Genomic DNA, 25,632 nt, shown 5'->3' with positions numbered 1-25,632 from the left:
ATCTGAGCAACAGAACATCTGCTTATTTCTTCACATTTGTTTCAGTATCGTATGTTCTTCATCAGAGTGATTAAATAGCAATCACAATATTGTATCTGCATTTACTAAACTCTAACCACAAGCAAGGCGTGTGCTAAGCACAGGTTAGGCCTTTTACACACATTATTCCATTTAAAACTCACAATAAGGAATCCTGAGGAGGAGAGGAAACCCACAGCATGGAACCAAACATTTCCGCAGAGTGGTTTTCACCCTGAGCGGCACACGGGGCATCATTTGAGGAACATGAAGAGCTGCTGATGGCTACGTCTCACTTCTAGAGATTCTGGTGTAACTGGTTTCAGGCACTTGAATTTTTAAAAGCTCACAAGAATCTGATGTATAATTTAAGAGAAAGAGTGCTATAGCAAACTTTGAAAAAAACAGTTTTGAGGACTGAAATTTCAAGTAAACCCAAGAAAATCTCTATAGATATCTTCATATTCATTAAAATAAGTATAGGTAAAGACTCAATAAAACATATGACACTTCAAAATAAAAACTCTTAAACTAGTAATTCTAAGCCCTATAAACTTAATTCCCATATACAACCCCATATTCTACAAACTCTTCAGGGCTTCCTTTCTCCTTCGGTTTCAAAGAGACATTTATGAGGTCCTTTTGCTTTACTGTAGGCAAACTGGGAAGTGGCAATGTCCCTTTTTTTTTTTTAATTGTTTGACTCCTTCACCAACCAAAAGTTTTTTTTGTTTTTTTTTTTTAAAGATTTTATTTATTTATTTGACAGAGAGATAGTGAGAGCAGGAACACAAGCAGGGGGAATGGGAGAGGGAGAAGCAGGCTCCCTGCCGAGCAGGGAGCCCGATGTGGGGCTCGATCCCAGGACGCTGGGATCATGACCTGAGCCGAAGGCAGACACTCAACGACTGAGCCACCCAGGCGCCACCAACCAAAAGTTTGATGCCTTTTTGATTGTAGTTTTTGACTCTAGAATTCCAAAGGATTACCCACATCACAAGGTAAGTAAAATACAAATCTGTAAGGGACCTTTATTTTGCCTGCTTTTCCTAACTGGTTATTGCTAGTAAGTATCAGTAATACACATTGGCATGTTTATCACTTAATTGGTTACCTTGTTAAACTCTCTTCACTTGATTTGTTGATTTTCCTGGACTTTTCTGACTTAAACATTCATTTAAATAACTAATGACTTGTCTCTTTGCCAATACTTATACCCACACTCACTCAAACGCACTCTTACTCTCTTCTCATCACAATGGCTAAAAATTCTACGTGACAGACTATCACCGAAATTTTTTACTCTTCTTCCTAGGTACATAGATAGATCACATCTCCCAGTCAATGGAATGTGAGCAAAAAAGATATGTCATAACCCAGCCTGACTCTTAAACCACTCCTACTCATTCTTTTTCTCCCTATCTTCCAACTAGAAAGAAGCCAAGATGGCAGCATCCTCAATACATCTAGATCATCCCTGAATGACTCTGTGAATTACATAGCCACTCATAATTCTCTCCTTTTTTTGTTTTTCCTGAGTGAAAAAAATATATTGAGATTCCAGGGGTCTGTTTTAGAAGATGACATTCTCTGGCATTTAGATCATTCTCAACAGTGGTATGTTTGATTCAAATAGCTATTTCAAAAATCACATTAAAGTCATATTCTTCTATTCCTATTTCATTAACAAATTTTGCCAGGAATAAATGCCAAATTTAATGTTGGATTAAATTTGCTAATAGTCACTTACTGTTTTACATCTAAAAAAATTACTATTGTCTTTTTTGTTTTATTCTTTTCCTGAGAGGTGCCAGTTTTCTATGTTCAATCTTTTCCTTAAAATTTGATAGTTCAAAAAGAAATAATAAAAAAGGAATGAAAGAAAAATGGGGAGAGAAAGGACAAAAGGGAGAGAGAGAGGGAAGATAAGCTGCTGCTAAAAGGATACCACTAGTAAAATTAAATGCATTAAACTACATTTCTTTTTAAATTAATAGTACATTCCAGTAAAACCACTTATGAAATGAACAAATAAAAAACATCACTAAGGGAGGGTTTTTTTAGTTTGTTTTTTAGAAAAATGGGGAGACAACCTAAAACATTTCTTCCATGGTTATAAGTCTATCTCTACCTGATCCTAAGTTGTTTTTTATTTTTCATTTTTTGGTAATTATATTTTATGAAAAAATTGTCTATTCTGACAAGATTTTCCATTGACTAGCCAGGACTTGCATGTATAATCCCTGAAGTTAGAGGTGTCCCTATACCTAGTATTTTATATTTATGCTCAACCCCGCCACACACCCCCCTTGATGTGGCCCACCAAAGTAGGGCTTAGGAAGGTCACGTGAGCAATGGAGTTTTTGCTCAGGTCTATTTTCCAGCAGGCCCTGTGGGTTGCCCATCCTCTGGTAATTTCCCAGTTCCAGAATGTGTAACTGGACTGAACATATTTAGCATCTGGCAGAATTCCCATACTGGGTTTTTTGGGGTTTCTTTAAGGCTTTTTTTTACTCATATCTTGAAATGAGCTGTTTGTTTTTTTAAGATTTTATTTATTTATTTGAGAGAGAGTGAGAGAGCACAAGCAGGGGAAGAGGGAGAAGCACACTCTCTGCTGAGCAGGGAGCCCGACTCACCTCCGGGCTTGATCCCAGGACACTTAACCAACTGAGCCACCCAGGCACCCCTGAAATAAGTTAATTTATTTTCATTCTTTCTTGTTAATAAAATTACTTAAGACTATGAATAATTTAGTTGTATCCACATATTTTAAGTGTAATAATCTCACTGTGGTATATCACCTGTTCAAAACTGCAAGCTTCCTCTTTAAAATACTGTTTGAAAAACTTTATGTGACCAGTATTTTTTCTCAACCTTTAATTTCTGGTTTCACTTCACTGTAGTCAAAAAAATATGATCTGTACTATTTCTACTCTGAGAAATTTGGTCTCCTTTGTAAGCCTAAAATATGCTCAGTTTTTATACACATTTCGTGAACATTTGAAAAATGTTTATTCTATTGATAGGATAGAATTTTTATTTATAGGCACTAAATTAAGTGCCGGATTATATTACTGACTATATTGTTCAGTTCTGTCACCACATACCCTGTAGGAGACCATCTTAGGTTCAACTAAACATGTAAGATCCCAAGACCATCACAGGCTATTTTTAGCATCAGTTTACTCAGAAGGGCATAGGGATGAGGAGATATCACAAAATGGTAATGTTTAAGGAGAATACAATAAATTTTGGACCATTAAAAATGTTGTGATCAGGGGCACCTGGGTGGCTCAGTCGGTTAAAAGTCTGTCTTCAGCTCAGGTCATGATACCAGGGCCCTGGGATAGAGCCCCATGTCTGGCTCCCTGCTCATCAGGGAGCCTGCTTCTCCCTCTCCCTCTGCTGCTCCCCCTCCCTCTGCCACTCCCCCTGCTTGTGCTGTCAAATAAATAAATAAAATCTTTAAAAAAATATTATGATCATAGGTGCATTTTTAGAATCCTATACATTACAGCAGTAAATCAAAGATGATCTTCATGGAGTATCTCTAATAGTAAAAAAATTCTAATGCCATCACTAAACTAATAAATAATTGAAAGATATCCTTCTTCCATTCATGTTGTTATCAAAATAAAATGACTACATAACAAAGTGTAACCGAGTATTTAGGGGTGTGCAACCAGTGTTACTAAATTAGGCAACAAAAGCCTACTAGACTGATCTAAATGTATTATTCTCAGTAGTGCCTGTGTTCTACTGCTTCTTTTCCAGAAATATCAATATTCATGTTGGTCCATTCTGTGAGAGAATGTACTATAAAATCAAACATGTGCCTTAATACATTGATCCAGTTATATGTAGTTTCCAGGTGATAGAGAAAATGGAAAGAGGATAAAGAGAAACAGGAAAAATCAGATGAAATTTCTATTTACAATTTAAATGTCATCTTTGGATTGAGTTTTCTGAATATCACTCACTTATTTCTGCCAATACTGTTATGAAAGGGATTGAGAAATCAACATCACAAGTGTAAGCCACCCTATTATAGGAAACACCTGCTCCCTTACATCTCCTTACTGCTCCAACTGCCTCTATGGTTCCAAGAAGTGAGATCATTGAGCACATCTTAAGAGAATCTCAAGTTTTAGGGCGCCTGGGTGGCTCAGTCAGTAAGCATCTGCCTTCACCTCAGGTCATGATCCTATGATCCCAGGGTCCCGGGATCGAGTCCCACATCGGGCTCCCTGCCCGGCAGGAAGCCTGCTTCTCCCTCTCCCACTCCCCCTGCTTGTGTTCCTGCTCTCGCTATCTGTGTCAAATAAATAAAATCTTAAAAAAAAAAAAAAAAGAGAATCTCGAGTTTTTTGATAAAATGCTTTATAAGCTTAAGCTAATCAGATGAAAGGTTAAAAAGTGCTATAAATAGGGACGCCTGGGTGGCTCAGTCGGTTAAGCGTCTGCCTTCAGCTCAGGTCATGATCCCAGGGTCCTGGGATCGAGTCCCGCATCGGGCTCCCTGCTCCGCGGGGAGCCTGCTTCTCCCTCTGCCTCTGCCTCTCTCTCTCTCTCTCTCTATCTCTCATGAATAAATAAATAAAATCTTTAAAAAAAAAAGTGCTATAAATAGGAAATGCTGAAAGGGAACTTACAAAGGCAAAAAAATTTCATAGTAAGTCAATGCTCTCAATCTATTTCAAAAACTGGGCTTATCATTTCATCAAAGTAAAGCCATCAATAATTTATAAAAATTACAGAATATGATGGGAATGAATGGGGGAACAAAAACTTTCTATGGTGACCATCTGCTGATACAGCAAAATCACTGAAGAAACTGCAGTATTTTAAGACCTGTATTAACTCACTATTTCTGGGAAGGGAAATACTGTTCTATGGCTCTTTAACCTAAATTTGCTGGAGTACTTGACATGACCTCATGCATGATTTAAACTACATAGTGTAGGGGCGCCTGGGTGGCTCAGTTGATTGAGCGACTGACTCTTGATTTTGGTTCAGATCATGATCTCAGAGTCATGAGGCTGAGCCCTGCATTAGGGCTTGAGCTGGGCATGGAGCCTGCTTGGGATTCTCTCTCCCCCCCTCCCTCTGCCCCTCAGCCCCCCATCACATGCGCATGCCCTCTCTCTCTCAAAACAAACAAAAACCCAACAACCATTATAACATGCATCTATAGCTGTTCAATTAAAAAAAAAAACAACTATGGGACTTCATCAAGATAAAAAGCTTCTGCACAGGGAAGGAAACAATCAATGAAACTAACAGGCTACCTGCAGAATGAGAGAAGATATGTGCAAATCACGTATCTAATAAAGGGCTAGTATCCAAACTATATAAAGAACTTATCAAACTCAACACCCAAAAAACAAATAATCCAGTTAAGAACTGGGCAGAAGACATGAACAGACCTTTCTCCAAAGAAGACATCCAGATGGCTAACAGAAACATGAAAAGATGCTCAGCATCACTCATCATCAGGGAAATAAAAATCAAAACCGCAATGAGATACCACCTCACTCACATCTGTCAGAATGGCTAAAATTAACAACATAGGAAATACCAGATGTTGGCAAGGATGCAGAGAAAGGGGTACCCTCTTACACTGTTGGTAGGAATGCAAGCCGGTACAGCCACTCTGGAAAACAGTATGGAGGTTCCTCAAGAAGTAAAAAATAGAATTACCCTACGACCCAGTAATTGCACTACTAGGTATTTACCTAAACGATGCAAACAGTGATTCAAAGGGGAATGTGCACCCTGATGTTTACAGCACCATTATCAACAACAAATTATGGAAAGAGCCCAAATGTCCATCAACTGATGAATGGATAAAGAAAATGTGGGGGGGGAGGTGTATATGTGTGTGTAATGGAATATTACTCAGCCACCAAAAAGAATGAAATCTTGCCATTTGCAACAATATGGATGGAGCTAGAGTATATTATGCTAAGTGAAATAAGTCAATCAGACAAAGACAAATACTGTATGATTTCACTCATACGTAGAATTTAAGAAAGAAAGCAAATGAACATAGGGGACAGGAAGGAAAAATAAAATAAGATGAAAATTGAGAGGGAGGCAAACCACGAGAGATGCTGAATTCTAGGAAACAAACTGAGGGTTGCTGGAGGGGAGGTGGGTGGTGGGCTGGGCTAGATGGGGGATGGGTATTAAAGAGGGCACTTGTTGTGTTGAGCACTGGGTGTTATATGTAAGTCATGAGTCACTAAATTCTACTCCTGAAACCAATATTACACTATATGTAAACTAACTAGAATTTAAATAAAAATTTGAAAAAAAAAAAAGTTTCAGTGCCATGGACACCACAGGTGGCAGCCTCTCAGGGATGATGAAAGGTAAAGACAAATGGAGAAGCTTCATGGTTAATAATTCTAACGTTTGTAGAAATGTACAAGGAAACAAAGAAGAAAGCCTGGAGTACAGGAATGAGTCACATTATAAAATGGCCATTTTCTTAAAAAAAAAAAAAGAGTATTTATATAATTTATATGTAAAGTATGCTAAGGAATTATGATTCAATAATCTACATGGGTAACTTCAGTTTGAAATAAGGAGAAGTAACAGCTATTGGTAAACAAAGCCTTCTACCCATGAAATGTGGATGTGACATAGTATTTCTGGAATTTGGGCTTTATACAAAATTCATATTCAAATGATATCTGAAGCTTTATGGTCCATTGTCATTTATGCAGTCACAGCAAAAGAGTAAGTCAATTTGTGGTAGAATGTGGCTGTACAACAATTTTTCCTAGAGCACAAATCTGACCAAGTCAGTCCTTTGGTGATAACAAAGTGCCACTGGCAGATAATGTTACATTAGTTTCAAGTGTACAACATAGTGATTTGACAACTCTACATCTTATGCTGTGCTCAACACAAGTGTAGCTACGGTCTGTCACCACACAACACTAATTCAGTACCACTGAGGATTTTCCCTATGCTTACCTTTCACCCCCGTGGCTTTCATTCCATACCTGGAAGCCTGTATATCCCACTCCCCTTCATCCATTTTGCCCATGTCCCCATCAGTTTGCTCTCTGTATTTATAGGTCTGTTTCTGCTTTGGGTTTATCATTTGTTTAGTTTTTGAGACTCCACAGATGAGTTAAATCATATGGTATTCATTTTTCTCAGTCTGACTTACTTCACTTAGCATTATACACTCTAGGTCCATCCATGTTGTTGCAAATGTAAAGATCTCATTCCTTTTCACAGCTGAGTTAATATTCCGCTGTATATACACATACCACATCTTCTTTATCCATTCTTCTATTGATGGACATTTGGGTTATTTCCCTATCTTCTTTACTGTAAATAATGCTGCAGTAAAAACAGGGGTGCATATATCTTTCTGAATTAAAATTAATGTTTGCATTTTCTTTGGGTAAATACCCAGTAGTGGAACTAATGGATCATATGCTATTTCTAGTTTTAATTTTTTGAGGAACCTCCATGCTGTTTTTTCAGTGACTGCACCAATTTACATTCCCACTAAGAGTGCACAAAGGTTTCTTTTCCTACACATGCTCACCAACACTTACTTCTTGTCTTTTCATTCTAGCCATTCTGACAGGTGTGAGTGATACCTCATTGTGGTTTTGCTTTGATGACAACTTTCTGATGGCTCCCTATTCCTACCAAACAAAATCCAAATTTCTAGCTTTCTGTAGCTGCCCTAACTACCACAAATTTATTATTTTACAATTCTATAGATTAGGAATCCAGAACAGTCTCACTGGACTAAAGTCAAGGTGTGTCAGCAGGGCTGTCTTTTCTGAAGGCTCTAGGGGAGAACCTATTTTTCTGCCCTTTCCAAAAGCATCTGGAGGCTGTCTTCCTCTGTCTTCAAAGCAACAGCACGTTGAGTCTTTCTGACACTGCATCATTGTGACCCTCTCTGCCACCTCTCTCTTCGACTTTTTTTTTTTCTTAAAGACCTTATTTACCTATCTGACAGAGAGACAGCGAGGGAGGGAACACAAGCAGGGGCAGTGGGAGAGGGAGAAGCAGACTTCCCGCTGAGCAGGGAGCCCAATGGGGGCTCGATCCCAGGACCCCAGGATCACAACCTGAGCCAAAGGCAGATGCCCAGCCGACCGAGCCACCCAGGCGCCCCCTCTCTCTTCCACTTTTAAGCACTCTCACGATCGCATCTGGCTCACCTAGATAATCCCCCCTTACACTCAATCACCTGATGAGCAACCTTAATTCCACTTTGCAATGTAACCAAACATATCCATAGGGGACATAACATATTCAGAGGATCCAGGGATTAGGACATGGACTTCTCTGGGGGATGAAAGGGATTATTTTTCCTACCACATTTATCATATGGTGCACCAGGCCCTATACAACCCGGCTGTTATTTGGCACACAGCAGACAACTAAATAAATGTTTCTGAAGTGACATTCCTCCCACTACCCAATATTCATTGAAATAAAATAAATTATTACTTACTCTGAGTATTGTAGGATGTTTAGCAACATCCTTGGCTCCTACCCACTAAATTACAATAGTACTTCTCAGCCTTGTGACAATAAAAAATATCTTTAGACAATGCTCTAAGTGCCGTGGGGCTGGGGGAACAAAGTAACAGTCAGCTGAGAACCCCTATTAAACATGGACCTATTGTTTGCATTAGAAGTCAATGTAACTCCACTTAACTCACACAAGGACATAAAGTCATCTACACTATAATGGGTTAAGAAAGAAACTCATTAGTTCCTTCACTGTAGCTTCTTGCAGCTCAGAAAAAAAGTGGAGGGGAAGAAATTAATTCAGGTTTACGTTGAAAGAAAGTCGTAACACTTGGATAGTTTCTATAACAAAACCTTTCTTTCCCCTTTGTACCTGTTTTATTTTAAAGTGCTTTATTTCAAGGGCACAGTTCCCAAAAAATCAGATGATTTATTAATATGATATTCACATACATTATCACACATGAGATATAAGATAAGTATAAAACTGTGAAAAGCACTATTAAAGTCTGTCACAGATCATTTCACCTTGCTTGGGTTCATATAAAAATGAATTAAAGTGGCTAGGATATAATGACATCCAAACCATTTAATAAGTAAATGCCTTAGTTTAATAAATCCCCTTTCAGCAGAAGTGATGTTTTATTTTTGAACATATCACTATATACAGAAGAATAAAACTATTTTAGGTGGTTTTAAATTAATGTAAAGGAACATGTTCTTTCTTATATTTCTTCTTCTGACCCTGAATCATGGTAGTACACCTTAGCTTTTGATATAAGCTATGTCTTTATCTCAGGCTGAGACCCTAAAGAAGCAATTACTTTCAATGCACTGTTTGAAAGAACCAACTGGAGTATTATTAGATTGATCTACAAAATACCCTAGAAGGAAAATAAACCTGCAATTCTTACCATTAAAATAGCCAAAATCTTATACCTCTGACTTTCAAACAATACTATTTTTGGTGTTTTCCAATTAGCATTACTCCCATTTTCTTTATTTTTATTTTTTTTCAAGATTTTATTTATTTGAGAGAGAGAGAGCGAGCCAGCACAAGCAGGGGGAGCAGCAAGCAGAGGGAGAGGGACAAGCAGACTCCCTGCTGAGCAGAGAGCCCAGCTGACAAAGGGCTCTATCCCAGGACTCTGGGATCATGACCTGAGCCGAAGCCAGATGCTAAATCGACTAAGCCACCCAGGTGCCCAGCATTACTCCCATTTTCAATTGAGATTTTTAAACAATTCTTTAGTGTTCAGTTTATCTTTAAAAATTATATAATGGTAAATTTGCAAGTAAAATAACATCACAAACAGCATCAATGAGTATTAAAATATACTGTTAGGCTACAGTGATTAAAATAGGCAGGTCAATAATGGACTCTAATGTGGAGTTCTGAAATACATCTGTGGCAAAGCTGGCGGTGCTGTATCTGATAAAAGCGAACACACTACTTCACTCCTTCAGCAAAAAAAAAAATCCACTTGGATTAAAGGTTTAAATGAAATAGAGCTGTAAAAACAAGAGAAATTGGGGCACCTGGGTGGCTCAGTCGTTAAGCGTCTGCCTTCGGCTCAGGTCATGGTCCCAGGGTCCTGGGATCGAGCCCTGCACTGGGCTCCCTCCTCGGAGGGAAGTCTGCTTCTCCCTCTCCCACTCCCCCTGCTTGTGCTCCTGCTCTCACTATCTCTCTGTCAAATAAATAAATAAAATCTTAAAAAAAAAAAAAAAAAAGAGAGAGAAATTATGTTCTTGAGCGCAGGGCAGCCATTCTGTGCACACCATAAAGCCAGATGAAACCAAAGTGAGAAAACAGTCAAAAGTAAGCAAACCACGGATGATGAAAGAGAGGAAAACCACCAGCTCAGAAAACTCAGAAACCTCTCCAAGAGCAGTGCAGATCTGGACTGATAGCGTCCCAGAAGCTAACAGTTTATCTTTCAGAAAAGGAGTCTGATGAAATGGGGGTGCAGGTGAGGAGACCCCCTGAGAGCTGTAAGAGCATATCTGTGAAATGAAGCAGACAACAACTTGCAAGACTGTACTAGGACTCAGAAAAACTAACCTCAACTACGATATGCAAGACAAGCAATCTAAACCCACACTCTTTCAACACAGCTCACTTAGATCCATGTGTTCCAAGATAAGACAACTGAGGAACTGGTCCAGTGGGACTGCTGGAAGGACTTGTGTTAAAATCAAGACCAGTGACTGTCTTTTTACAGATTCTGATGGTTTACAAATTCTGATCAATCAATCCCTGACAAAACCATTCTGTGACTAACTCTGGCACTCAAAATCTAATAAAAATCCCTCCATGATTTATCCACTGGGACATGACCCATGGTTCCACAAAGTCTGCACTTTGCTTTACAATGAAAAGCTGATCAATTTAATTTTGTTCCTGGTTTAAAAAACAAAAATCATAAAACAAACTGAATGAAACACAGATGAGGAAATAAGGGCTCATTTCTGTATCTATCAAGAGATTGTTCAGATTTTTGGTTACTGCCTAACGACCTATTCATAACTAGGTGGCATAAAATAACAACTACTTTTTAATATTAATGAATTCTGTGGAGTAGAGTAAGGATGGATGGTCTCTGCTCCATGATCTGTGGGCTTCATCTGAGAAGACTTGAAGGCTAGAAGTGAGTGATGCCATCTTGGGGAATCATCTGCAGAGTCACTCCACTCATTCATGTGTCTACAGTGAATGCTAGATGTTGTCTGGGACCTCAGTTGGGGAAAATAAGGCCCACATTCTCCTTGTAGACACTTGGTACCTGGATTCCAAGAACAAGTATACCTAGGGAACAAGGTGTAAGCTCTACCTTATGATTTGACTCAGAAGTCATAAAACATTATCAAGACTGAGCAACTTCAAGGAAAGGAAATACAGACCCAACCTCTAAATGAAAAAGAGTGTCAAAGTCACATTGTAAGAACAGCATGTGAAATGGGAGGTGTATGGCCATTCTTGGAAAATACAATGTATCAGAGAACTCTTATTTTAAAGCAAAAGAAAACAACCAATAAAATTTCTAATAGAAAAACTGGGGGGTGGGGGGAGTAAGAACAAGTCATTCATCAAACAAAGGAATATAAATGCTCAGCCTTGCTCATAATTAGAGAAAGTACATTGAACAACAAGTTACTACTTTGTAACTATCATACTCTCCAGGGTATGGAATAACTCACATACCACCACCAGTGACACACAGATTTCAATTGTTAGCTGTTTTCCTTAAAGTGAGAGGCGTGCTTTTGAGAAAATGTATGTCAAGTACCCATCTGAATGTTTGTCAGCCATTCTTCCACGTTCAAATGGTGTTACAGGAAAAAGACAGTTAATTCAGCTTCCAACTCTATTGCAAAAGTACTTTTCCTCAAGACAACCACTGTCATAGAGAATATCCCCACTGTGACACAGAATGGCCATTTAATAAAATTAGTAATTTGTACTACTTCAAGGACATTCCTAAATGAAACTGGCTTTAAAAAACAACCAAAAAACCCTGTTGAGTATATGGTAGTAAAAAATATGACAACCACTAACAGAGTTTGCTGCCGTTGCCTTTAATGATGCTCAAGTAACAACAGTTATACCCGCCTTTGGATATCCAAGATTGTTTTTGCACCACCAGTGCAAAAGTCCATATGATGAAAAGAAAAAATAATGTCTTAGTATGGTAAATAATATCATAAATCATAATATTGATTCATAGTATCAGTTATACAATAATAACATTTTTTTAAAGATTTTATTTATTTAATTGACAGAGAGAGAGAGAGACAGCATGAGGGGGAACACAAGTAGGGGGAGTGGGAGAGGGAGAAGCAGGCTTCCGGCTGAGCAGGGAGCCCGATGCGGGCCTCGATCCCAGGACCCCAGGATCATGACCTGAGCCGAAGGCAGTTGCTTAACCAACTGAGCCACCCAGGCGCCCCCACAATAATAACACTCTTGAAAGAACCTCCCATTGTTTGTGAACTATACAAAGTGCTGCTCAAGATATGCATGCGATGGAGATCCATTCAATGGAATGTCATCAAATGCAGCTATTAAAAGAAATGATGCAATTAAATATATGCACATGGAAGTATGCTCATATATCTACTATATTTAAATATAATCAATCAGCATAATACAATCTATAGTATTTCTTATTTATGAAGTACAGGTGTTTATATAATGTAAATGAAATCTCTGGAAAGAAATATCATGTTACTAAAGGCTACCTTGGGGAAGAAAAGGTATTTCCTATCATAAGTAATTTTGTGGGTTTTAAAAGAATATAGGTTACTTTTATAATTTAAAAAAAGTCTTCGAAATAGGAACTTGCTACAAAGAACAATTCTTTGAAAAGGCTCCTTAATTTCGCCTCCCTCAAAAGATAGGCTCCTTATAAAAGAAGCAGAAGGGAAAAGGAAGAATAAAAGAAAGAAACAGTCTGATGTTCACTGGAATGTTACCTAAGTTACTGAAAATACATTCTCCCAAATGAGGCCATATTCTTCACATATAAAGACAAAGACTTTATTTAAAAGTAAGTCAACAGCCCAGTGCCAAAGTTTCCAAATGAACAGTGGCAAAGTTACTTAACTCCTAGTAACAATTCAGGTAAATAAATTCAATTCAAGAAGTAATGAGGTTGCCTGCTTTCTAAAACTCAAGAACAATACTGAGGTCACCAAGCAATTAATCTCAAGTCTCAACTAAAAACAGGAACTCAGGAACCATCACTTTATTTAGTTTCAAGGGCATTTTCAATAGAATTTTCTTTTCTAGTATCTTTTGATTACAATTATGTGGCCTACTGTGAAAGATCTTAACCTCTGGATCTCAAAACTATTTTTTGATTAACATTTTAGTTTGATCACAGGAGGAACTGCTTTCTCAGGAGGATGCTTGGTTATCAATTTGTATCTTTATTACATCTCAGTTGGAATATTTCAATTCATTGTTTCCCATCCTCTTGGACTGTTTCAATGTCACTCGCAAAGTCTACAGTTTGTAAGAGCTGAATTACCCATTAAAACAATGTATTTCTAAGATTTGGGTAAGTTTAACATTGATTTTGAGGGTCTCACTTATAAGGAAAGCTATGTTCAATCTGCAACTTTGAAATATTTACTGTTTATTTATACAGCCAGCCTAAGGTAAAGTTATGTGTCTTAGGACACTCCTTTTTACATTTCAGTATCACCTGGAAATGAAGATAAGGATCATTAACAACAGTATTAACAGTCAGGTGGTTGAACTTAGGGAACGTAGACTGGGAGCAAAGCATACATAAAAACAAGTAAATCCTCTCAGGAAACTGGCTTTGTAATAACCTAATGTTATTAAATGTTTTTAAAGAATATGTATACATTCCTGATGGACATATATCAGAAGATAGGTCCTATGGGTATACATAATCACTAGTGAAGGAAATACTAATTATAATGATCAATGCTTTGTACATGGTAAGCATACAAAAATGTATGTTGAATAAATACAAAAGACAAATCATGTATTTTGAAGATGTTACTCTTGCCATTGTGTTGAGGTCAAGAGTAGCAGGTGCGTAACTGCAGCAGGCAGGATTATTTGGCACTTGACTAAGAGTAAACAGAACTGTTTTTAAGGGAATGGAGAAGTGTGAGAATTTGCACACAATTTTAATAAATCACGTCTTCAGCTAACTAGACAACATACAAGCGACAGCAAATAAGTCACATGGATAAAAACGTGTGCATTTTTAACAGTACAACTGCTTTCTTTGCAAAATGAGAAGCAATAATTTGTAATCATAATTTTGGAAACTGTTATTTGATATTTAAGTTTAAGAATTCAGTTTTAAAGATTTATATGAGGCAGAAGAACAAAGACAAATTTTACCTCTTGGTAATGGCTTCATGAGATACCAACAAAAAACAGTCAAAATGAACAATTTGGATCTACTTGATTTTCTCAGCAGACCCTATTATCTATCTACAGACTTTAAAGATCACTATGTATCAAAGGCTAAAGAAAAAAAATGAGGGGTGCCTGTTAGTTAAGCAGCCAATTGGGGATTTCGGCTCACATCATGAACTCAGGGTCCTGGGATCGAGCCCACATCAGGTGTCGCACTCAGCATGGAGTCTGCTTGAGATTCTCCCTCTCCCTTGCCCTCTGCCCTTCCCCTGGCTCTTGTGTTCTCCCCCCACCCAAATAAACAAATCTTAAAAAAAAAAAAAAAGAAAGAAATCATCTCAGCAGTTTTAAAGGGAAAAAAGAATCAGATGGCAAGCCATAAAGTAACAGATGTGCATACTTCTACCCTGATGATTATAAAGCACTCATGTCTACTATTCTGTGGCTTCATTCAAGAAGTAGCATGAAACATACCCAGTACTATTATCAGATAAATTTGACAATATAATAGGTTTTCTGTGGTCATCTACAATACTATTACGGATTATGCAAATACTCTGTAAACATTCTGCACTGTTGTTGAGTAAAAAAAACCCAGAAAACAGAATGCTATCTTCCATTATCACCAAAATAAAATTTGTCAACTTTACAAATTAAGTAGGGAGTAAATTAAAAAAAAAAATTATTTTCGAGAGTAAAAATTTATTCTAAAACATTAATTCAGTAATGAAACAATTTAAAAAAACAGGTTTTTTTTTTCTTTCAGTATACAAGATGCTGCTCTGTTAGACTGCCTGCATTGTTTCTGATGACAAGTTTGTTATCATTCTTACATCTTTTCCTCTCAATGTAATGCATTCATTTTTTCCCCTTGACTACTTTGAAGATATTCTCTTCAACAGTGGATTTAAGTGGCAAGTTGATTATGATGTGGCTTGGGATAGTCTTGATTCTTGTGCTTGGGGTTCTCTGAGCTTCTTAGACCTGTGAGCTCATAGTTGACATTAAATGTGGAAAATATCTGGCCATTATTTCTTCAAATATTTCTTTTGTTCTCTGTTTTTGTCCTGTGAGGACTTGAAGTACTTGTACATTAGGCTGCTTGAAGATGTCCTACATGGCTTACCCCTCCACCTGTCTTTTTTTGTTTCACTTTGGAGAGTTTCTACTTCTAGGTCTTCAAAATTCACTAATCTTTTGTTCCCCAATACTTAATCTACATTAACCCCACCAGATATTATAGATTTTAATTCCTACAGGTTCATTTCAGTCTTGTTAAAGTATCTTCAACATCTCTATTTAACATGCTCTATCTTTCCTCTAGCTTCTTAACAGAGGGAACACAGTTATAAAAACTGTTTTAATGCTCTTTTCTACCATTTCCAGCATATGTATCTATTCTTGGGTAGTTAAAATTGATTGACAGCCCTCCCCCCCACTATGGATATTTTCCAGCTTCTTTGTAATGCCTGTAGGTTTTTAATGGATGCCAGGCATTATAAATTTTGCCCTGTTAGATACTGGAAATTTTTGTATGACTATAGTCTTGAGTTTTGTTCTAGGACATGGTTACATTGCTTAGAAACAGTTTGATCTTTTCAGATTTTGCTTTTACCTTTGTTTGGCAGGATCAGAGCAATACCTAATATGAGGATAATTTTGTACCACCACTGACATAGACTTCTGAATCCTCTACCTAATACCCTATCATTTCTGAGGTTTCCACTCTGACAACAGGATCTATTCCTGGGTCTGTCAGCTCAGAGTATTGCTTCCCAACGATCCTTCCTGGAGGTTCTTTCCCTGGCCATGGGTAACTTCCACACTTGTGTGTGCTGACCAGTACTCAGCTGAAGACTCACAAGGGACCCTCCAGAGATCTGGCAAGTTCTAAGGGGGCTGCTTCCTAGTCTCTGGTAACCTGAGCCTCTGTGGCATCCTCAGACTTCCAGCTTCATCTCCTCAAATCAAAGAGACCACTGGGCTCCCTGTGCCACTCTCTGGAAAGTCTCTCCAGGCAGTAAACTCTGATAATGGGAGGACTCATTGGGTTTGTTTTCTGTTTCTCAGAGATCATTATTTTTCATATTCTGATTTCTAGTATCTTAAAAAATAACGTTCCATGTATTTTGTCTTATTTATCACTTATTTTACTATTTGAAGGATAATTTCAAAGCCTATTATCTCCCTCTTTGCAAGAAACAACTCCAATTTAACAAATTTACAATCTCAAAAAGCAAAGGAAATTACATCTCTTGTCTAAAGCATCCATGATGTGGGGAAAGGCTTCTCTCCTTAATCTCCCCTTCACACCTCATCTCTAGCTCTCTGTCATTCCCCCACACATTCAGTTCACAACAGCATCGTTCCTGACCCATAACTCAATGAGTGCTTGCTGAATGGGTAATTTCGTTTAATGGTTCAAGAAACTAGGTAAAATGTGAATTGACCTAAGAGTCAGCCTCTTACTTTTAGGGCCCTGAGAAAACTGGAAAGGAATCTTTGGAAACAGTGGTTTGTTAAAAACACATACTCTTGCTATGGAAACCATGAATGATATTCATGAATAATTCTCAAGTGAACTGGGGGCGGGGAAGGCAACAAGAATAACCCCAAGGTTCTCTTACCTTTGGGCATGAGCTCATGATCTCCCTGGGCCCCGGGGTCCAATTTTACTATTTCTCTCGGCAGCCTACATTTCATTTGGCTGGCGGCATGGAAACAGTATGTATAACCAACTGGCTAGACTTAAAAACAGTTTGGTACAAAGTGCTTCAGTGGTTGTTCACTACTCAAGACACAGGATAGGGAGTCAGGATAGGGAGACAGTACACAACTGTGTGTGAAAAAAATCAAAAGATCTACATCTAAATCCTAAAGGAGAAAGTATTAGAAGAGTCAAGAGATTCTTTTTTTTTTTTTTTTTTTAAGATTTTATTTATTTATTTGCGAGAGAGAGAATGAAAGACAGAGAGCACGAGAGGGAGGAGGGTCAGAGGGAGAAGCAGACTCCCTGCTGAGCAGGGAGCCCGATGCGGGACTCGATCCCGGAACTCCAGGATCATGACCTGAGCCGAAGGCAGTCGCTTAACCGACTGAGCCACCCAGGCGCCCAAGAGATTCTTTTTTTAATTAATCTTTTATTAGTCCCTAAAGAAATCTTATAAAATCTTAAATAATCTCCTTCTTTTCCAAAATGTACATTCTCACCCAAATCTGCATACAACCTCACTGGTGTTTCTAAAACTCCCCCAGAAGTCAATCCACAGGCTGAATGTTAGGTAATGAATTTCTGCCTAAATAAATACAATAATGATCCTAAAATTTACTTCCTCCTCCAGCTTCTGAATTAATGTTCTGAAACTAGGGTCCCTGGATGCTCCCAAACCCAAATGCACACTTGACATTTTCCCAAGTCTTTATTTATACATTGTTATTAGTAGAACTTTATTTTTAGGCATCAATACTCATATACACTGAAACATTTTTTTCTGAGAACAGGCATGATATAAATTATAGTGTCTTTAAAATCTCTAGTTTCGATGTATCACATAATTTTTGGTAGACTTACTAACACTAATTACTTATACCAAATAATACTAAATACTGCCATTCCCTCAAAATATTGCTTAGAGGTTACAAAATAAATTTTTACAAGAAAGATGTCCTCTAGGGTGTATTGTCAAAGCAATAAAAAGCTTGAAGACTAAAATCCACATGAGCAACTTCACTGAATAATCAGGTTAATGGTTAATAGTTTTCTGGAGTGTTACTTTTATTTTATATAAAGACCACCAATATGATGGACCACAAGACACAGTATACACAGTTCCTGCCAGGACTAATTAGCTACAAAGTCAATTAGAAAACTGTGTCTGTGTAGTGCTATTACTACTTTCCCACTGGTGCTAGTAAGCTTCAAGATAAGGAAAGAGGTGTTATGGATTTGAATTTGTTTTGAGAATGAAAAGAGGAGAGAACTCTGTAATTTTAAGGCAGAGGGAAATAGATCCAATGACACTACACTCATCAATGTAAATATAGGTATCCAAGACCCAAAGAAAACAGGGGTATATTTTAGATCGAATCTTTTCAACTGAAAGGTAAAACAGGAAAAAAAAGTTCAGTTGTTTGCTTGTATATACTATTTGCTAACTGATTTTCTTAAGGTGCCTTAACTATTACAAATTAAGGAGAATGCCATAGTTAAAGAAATATTAATACGTAATATAAGAAATGTTTACTCAACAAAGCTTTACTGAAATATACAAAGATATACACACATACATATACAAAGATAAGTGAGACATGCTTCCTAATTTCAAGGAGATCACAGATTTGAGTTGCTAGGTTACATAAAGGTGGTATGGGCAGTTGAGATGTATAGAGAAGATGCTACGTAAAAGCCCAGGAGAGGCAAGGATTATTTCTGTAACTAGGCATGGGTGGGAAGGGTGATCAGTGAGTGGAGAGGGTGCACGTGAGGAAAACAGTAAATAAGCAAGCTGAGTGAAGAGAAGGAGGATGAAGGGGCTACTCTTCATGTAAGGACTCATCTGAGAGTGCTGTGACAGAGGCAAGAAAACGTATAACATGTATGGAGACAAGTCATCTGGTTTAGGAAACGGAGCGGGGAAAAGGACGACAGGGCTCAAAAGGATGGGTGGAGTCATGGTGGAGAAGTCTATAAAAGACTATCAGGGAGCTTAATTCCTATTGTAGTGGTTCGTAACCCTAGATGGACACCAAAATAACATGTGAAGCTTTTCTGAGAAATACGTAAACCTGATTTCCAGGTCCACAAATTTAGTAGATCTAACATGGGGTGGCAAAAGCTATGTCTTGGCCAAAGATAAGAGCAGCAGAAAAACAAGAAAATCTAGGTTAAAGGATGGGAAAGTTTGTGAAAATAAGTTTGTATAAAGACTATGAAAAAAATAATTATAGGACTCCAGATAAAGGTACAAAACAGAATTTCCAGGACACGTGGAATGGTTAGTAAGGAAGGAGAAAAGGTTGTGACAGAGGTCAGAATTCAGGACTGCAGATGAGGATCAGTTCTAAATTAGGATGAACTCACGATGTAGCAAGAAAATAGAGGGGAAAAATGTAAAGGAACTGGGCACAGTGAGAAAAAGCAACAAGAAAGCTCTCTAAAGTCGTAACTAGTATGACAATGCATGCAAGCTGAATAAGAAAGAGTATTTTCAACAATTAAGATATTTACCTTGATTACTGAATGCAATAGGGCAAGGATTCTCAAAAGGCAGTTCAGAAACTACCAATAAGATGATGGATTAATCTCATAATATTATCTGAAAAATAAAAATGCCTGAATTTCAAGATTGCTGTTAGTTAACTAAGAAAAACACAGTATCTTATTAGTGACAGCCAAATACAATTCTATTAGCTCTGTTGAGTTTTTCTAGAGGCAAATGAGGGCAGGTGAAACAATCACCCAACTGGTTCTGTGATCAAAATCATGCTGGGAGAGTTTACAACTTCCCAACCCACCACTATCAAAAGGTGCCCTGCTAACATTACATTTTGACTGAACATTTATAAAACAACATTACAGAGTATTTTCTTTTCTTTTCTTTTTTTTAAGATTTTATTTATTTATTTGACAGTGAGAGACACAGCGAGAGAGGGAACACAAGCAGGGGGAGTGGGAGAGGGAGAAGCAGGCTTCCCACCGAGCAGGGAGCCCGATGCGGGGCTCGATCCCAGGACCCTGGGATCATGACCTGAGCAGAAGGCAGCCGCTTAACCGACTGAGCCACCCAGGCGCCCCCAGAGTATTTTCAAGTGATAACAAGTTAACTTTCCCTCTGACAATGTACTCTAAGTTCTACTAAGTAAAAGTCTAAGGAAAGCTGATGGACTTAATGGTTAGGCAAATAAAAGTTCTCAGGAAGAGTTGATGACAGAAGGAGCTGGGGAGAAGGAAACAGGGGAGGGAGGCAGAGGTGAAGGCTGATCCAGTCTACCTACTCTCAAAAAGGGGAAAAAACTGTTAGCTACCTATAGGCTCTGATTTTCAGAGAATTCCATTCCCACACTGCCCTGGTCTTGTCCCTCTCTGATCCAGTTCTGTATTTGGCAACAGGTGCATGAGAGACAACACTCACTAGAAGGCAATATGCAAGCCATGCTCAGGATCTATTGTTGAGACTTAGGATCTGGTCATATATTTATCAAATAAAATGCAACCCAACCTAAAAGACAATTAATCTGCTTAGATGTGCTACAGCCAAAGCAGAAGACTGTGATGCCAGGTTTGCTCATGTCATTCAACCTACAAATACTTGGTTCCACCCAAAATTTAGCTCAGTTAGGCTGTAGATTCTCTTTGACCTATATATGGTACAAGTTAAAATTTAAAAGTCTTGCTAGTCATATAAATATTTGAGCCTATCGAAAGCTTAAGACCTGATTACAAACCAGTAGAAATTCACCTGCAGAACTCACTCAGCAAACAGCAGCTTAAAAGTAAAGTACAACATGTTAAAATGATATTTTCATTGGTTTGTAATATCGCATAAATGTTTTCAATACTAATCTACCTCTTGAGATAGTGGAAAAATAATAGTTCATATTCTTGAGCTAGATATAAGATAGCTCTAAATTTTTCTGCTAAAATACATTAAGATATATTCCTATACGTGTACATAAAAGATGAAAATCAAAATCATTCCAAGTACAAATGATCTTGAAAACTGTTAAAACAGTTCCTAAAATGATATTTCTCTTGAAAAACTAATCAAATAGAAGGCTTGCAAAGATCTATAAAGCTAAAAAAAAAGAGAGAGAGAGAGATAGAAAACAGTTATTGTCAGTGAAGTGAAGGCTACATTCTTTAACTGATTTATTAAAACACAGTAAAAATATATTTCTAGCAACACTATATACAAAACTGCCACGTTTCATGAACATGCTTTGAATTTAGAAAACTACTGTGATGTTTATTACTTAATCTAAATCTTCATAAATTTAACATTGTTATTATACATAAATCATTTCTTCGGACTGTAAGCTCCATTCACTGCCATATCCTCAATTTCAAGAATACTGTATCATGCAGTGAGCATTCAATAAGTACACAAAAAACTTAAAATAATACTTAAATATAGTATATACTCAATGTTACTCAAAAAATAATTAGCATCTTTGTGAATTATTATTCATGTTCTCCCTGAAATTGATCTCTCTCAACAGGTATTCCTCAAGGTCATTTCTCTAGCTCTTGTTTATAGTTTATTCAATAACTACAAACTAACTGCAAACTACATTTAACTGTAAAAGTAAAGCAAATGTACAAATTAATAAACTACCTCTTTCCTAGCCATGCTTATCATGAGAACATGACAAACTATACTGAATCTACAGATCTAATTCCAATTCCCGTGACTTGTGGTAGCTGAGCTATGTTTTAGGCTGGTATATTTTACCCTCAAACGTGTAGTTCCCATACATTGTGCAGTTTCAGCAAAATGGTATGTGGATTTCTCAAAACATTTTAGAAAAGCTACAGAAATTTTAGAAATTAAAATCATAAAGAATGCATCAGGCTAGGAATCAAGAAAGCTCAGTTCTAATTTCGGTCTTTCCCAGAATCTATAACTCTTGAGTAAGAGGCAACTTCTCTGTGACTTGGTTTCTTCATCAATATCTGACCATAAAACTGTTACAGGGGTAAGTAAGATGACACTCCAAAAAAATTCTTTAAAAAAAGGATAATATTATATAGATAAGGTATTGCTATTACTTCAAAGTAATGTAAAATGATGACGTTTGGATAGACCATTATTTTTGCTAATGCTCTACCAGCACAGGAAAATGATAAGTTAGTGTAGTTTTGTTTTTAAAGATTTATTTATTTATTTTAGAGACAGCATGCGCACAGAAGTGGGAAAGGGGGAACAGAGGGAGAGGGAGAAAGAATCTCAAGCAGACTCCATGTCAAATGCGGAGCCCAACATGGGGCTTGATCCCATGACCCCCAAATCACAACCTGAGCCAAAAACCAAGTCTGATGCTTAAAAGAGTGAGTCACCCAGGTGCCCCAAAGTTAGTGTAGTTTTAATAATGTTCAAGCTTATCAACTAAAGCATCTAGTAAATATATATGAAATTAGATTATGGTGTACAGAAGCAGATCACCAAAATATTTCTGGGGCTTAAACTGAGAAATATTTAACATGGAAGTATGATCAGAAATACCCCATTAACACAGCTTTACTTACTATATCAACTGTTTCATTAATAATGCTTTCTTAACCAGTACCATCAAGTTGCCAGAAAGCATTAATATGCTCAAAAGCTTAAATTTGGAAAAGTACAACTTATAAATGCCTCGTAAGTCACACATCACAAGACAGAAATTACAAGCAACTTAAAATGTTAATGTATTAGCTTAATTCTTTATGAAAGATGTCACAAAATTATCGTTCTACTCCTGGAGCATACTGGATAGCGAGAGACCTTAGGAATGAAATGAAATGCCTGAGCTGCACTGGACCTTCCATTAGTTCCCCCCAAACAGGTAGTTTAGACAGGAGCTGGATGAAAAAGGGCAAGATCAGAAGTCTGGACAGGTGAATAGGTTTCCTGAATGGAAATGTCATCCTTATTTAAAACAAACTATGAGAATGCTCATAAATACATGCAACATCACCTGGCACACTCGATGTAATGTTAATCATCCACTTTTCTGAATTACAATCACTGCTTCTATCCTCTGCAAAGCAGCTACTGAAATGCAGACACCATATTTTAGGGACAACTTGAAGACAACAATGGCAGTAAGTAAATCAAACTTTTAATTACGTAATTGTGGAACCAAGCAGTTACACTTTTTCTTCCTTGTAAGTAAACATTTTCACTTTAAAATGAAAAACCTTTGACACTAGATTGGTTTTTCTTTTAAATAATAGTTAATAATCATCTACCAGCAAACATTTTTTCCCCTTTGAAATTACAACCAGGACAAACCTAGATAGTTCTCAAAAAATTTCTAATGTTAAAGACATACAGTATAAGAATGATGATATAATTACTGAAAAAAAGATACATTATTTGTACTGGTAACCCTGAAGATACAGTGAAACTAATATTGTTACTGGAAAGTTACAGAAAAATTATCATGGTATTCGTAATTAGACCTATTCAAGGCTAAGATAAATAATCCCAGCATTAACCATAAATGCTGAGGTATCATCGGCATTAGACTAATGCTCTCTAAGTCTAAGGCACTGGAAATCTTAGTAGAGATGACAATATAAATCTATATCAAAAAGCCACTGTGACGACTAATTTCAAATTTCAACCCCTGGAGGGGGCGCTTGGGTGGCTCAGTCATTAAGCGTCTGCCCTTCCGCTCAGGTTGTGATCCCAGAGTCCTGGGATTTGAGCCCCTGCTTGATGGAAGCCTAGCTTCTCCCTCTCCCACTCCCCCTACTTGTGTTCCCTTTCTTGCTGTCTCTGTCAAATAAATAAATAAAATCTTAAAAAAAAAAAAATCAACCCCTGGAAAAAATAACAGTTGTTCTGTAAAATAATACTGCCTATGATTGGAACAATAATGATAAAATAACCAGCTCTCGAACAATACTTAAAATCACAAAACTGAAACAAGAAACTTTGTTATTTCTGAAACTATGCTCTTACACTGTTCCTTAACGTAATATTTCACTTACCTTCAAAATCCAGTTAGGATTAAAATTAGTATTATATGATGTTACTGAGGATTCTCTATAGGATGAAAAATAAATTTGAGTAGATGAATTTGCTAAGGGTCAATCTAGCTAACTAAATGATGTGAATAAAGTGCGTACAAAAGCTGAGGAATGAATAGAAGCAGAATACCTATTACTCATTTACAAGTTTAGAATCTTATGAAGGAAGATGTTACATTTTCCATAACATCAATTATATATTAAATGCCTTAAAAAGCGGAGATGAGGAAGGAGAAGACAAACTGTTAGGCTATACTGAAAGGCTATCGTCCCTCCAGCGAAAATGACAAGTAAAATGGATTCAACTCTAACACGGTTTAAAAGAAGGCTGTTATATGCAACTAATGAATCGTTGAACACTACATCAAAAACTAATGATGTACTACATGTTGGCTAACTGAACATTAAAGAAAAAAGTTAAAAAAATTTTTAATTTAAAAAATTTAAAAAAAAAATAAAAGAAGGCTGTCTGAGCAGCACAGTATCAGCTCCACCTTGAGGACAACTGAAGCCCCCGGTGGGTTCATGTGGCATAATTCAAGGAGAGAATGTCGTGAGCAGACTGAAATAAGGATCACCAGTAATTACTAGGTGTTCAGCGTATCCCATGACCAGCTTATATACTGATTTATTTACTTTTGAGGGATATTATTGTTGTTCTCAAGTGCAAATGAGGAAAGAAGGCACAACGCAATTAGTAATGATGAGGCCAGGAGACCAGAATGGATTCCTTGAGGAAATGGGAAAAAGGTGACTTATGTGGCTGTTTTACATTCATGTATCAAAGTAAATACTTAAAAGTTCAAGATTATAATTTTAAAGGCGGGATATTTTAGAGGTTTCTAATTTTTTGTTCCTATTTAGCAGTTAAAGGAATTTTTGTAAAGGCCTATGATTAGCTCAGAAAAAATTTGTTGTGAAAATTCATGAAGTAACAGGGAATGAAGCAATTTCAGTAAATCTCCTCAAAACCAAAGAGTAAGCATTACAACTTAAATGAGTTTTGAGGGTCACGTGTTTTCTGTAAGTGAAAGACTAAACCCTTTGCTCTGCTAAGACAAGAAAAGCTATTTCAGATTAAGATTTTAACTCTACTTCCTGTAGTAGGATTACTAGGAACATAATTTATCTGTCTTAGGAGTACAGTCCAAACTTCAAAGCTCAGCTTACATTAATTCTACAACAGGGATGGATAGAGAGATGGATACACGGATGAACTGTAAATGGTTCTCCCAAATTTTAAAAGCTACTTTTTAACTTACCATCTTTTTTCTCTTATCCTGTTCTGTGGGTGGTTCTTCATCCTCTGTAACTTTTGGTTCTTCAAGATGAGACATTAACATACAGCTACAAAAAAAAAAAAAAAGTTTTTAAGTAAATAAAGAACATCTGTAACATGCTGAAACAAAGCCTGTAAATCACTGCGAATATTAATGTTTCTATGTACCAAAAT

General features: G+C 37.1%; 1 protein-coding gene across 5 annotated transcripts in view; it reads right to left on the bottom strand.

The window, feature by feature from the left end:
• Nucleotides 1-25,632, bottom strand: part of IPO11 (importin 11) — a 210,834-nt gene that overhangs the window by 8,152 nt on the left and 177,050 nt on the right. For 2 of the 5 annotated variants that reach the window (XM_035014503.1, XM_035014504.1), the window contains one exon: nucleotides 25,442-25,526. In XM_035014503.1, coding sequence (XP_034870394.1) covers nucleotides 25,442-25,526 — 85 coding nt within the window. Of the gene's footprint in view, nucleotides 1-19,670; nucleotides 19,759-23,119; nucleotides 23,197-25,441; nucleotides 25,527-25,632 lie in introns of all 5 variants that reach the window. The other 3 variants (XR_004680925.1, XR_004680924.1, XR_004680926.1) reach the window with 3 other exon arrangements.

Source organism: Mirounga leonina, unplaced genomic scaffold (genome assembly GCF_011800145.1).
Source record: "Mirounga leonina isolate KUSES-001 unplaced genomic scaffold, KU_Mleo_1.0 Mir_168, whole genome shotgun sequence".
Lineage (NCBI taxonomy): Eukaryota > Metazoa > Chordata > Mammalia > Carnivora > Phocidae > Mirounga > Mirounga leonina.
This window is presented reverse-complemented; position numbering and strand designations above follow the sequence as displayed.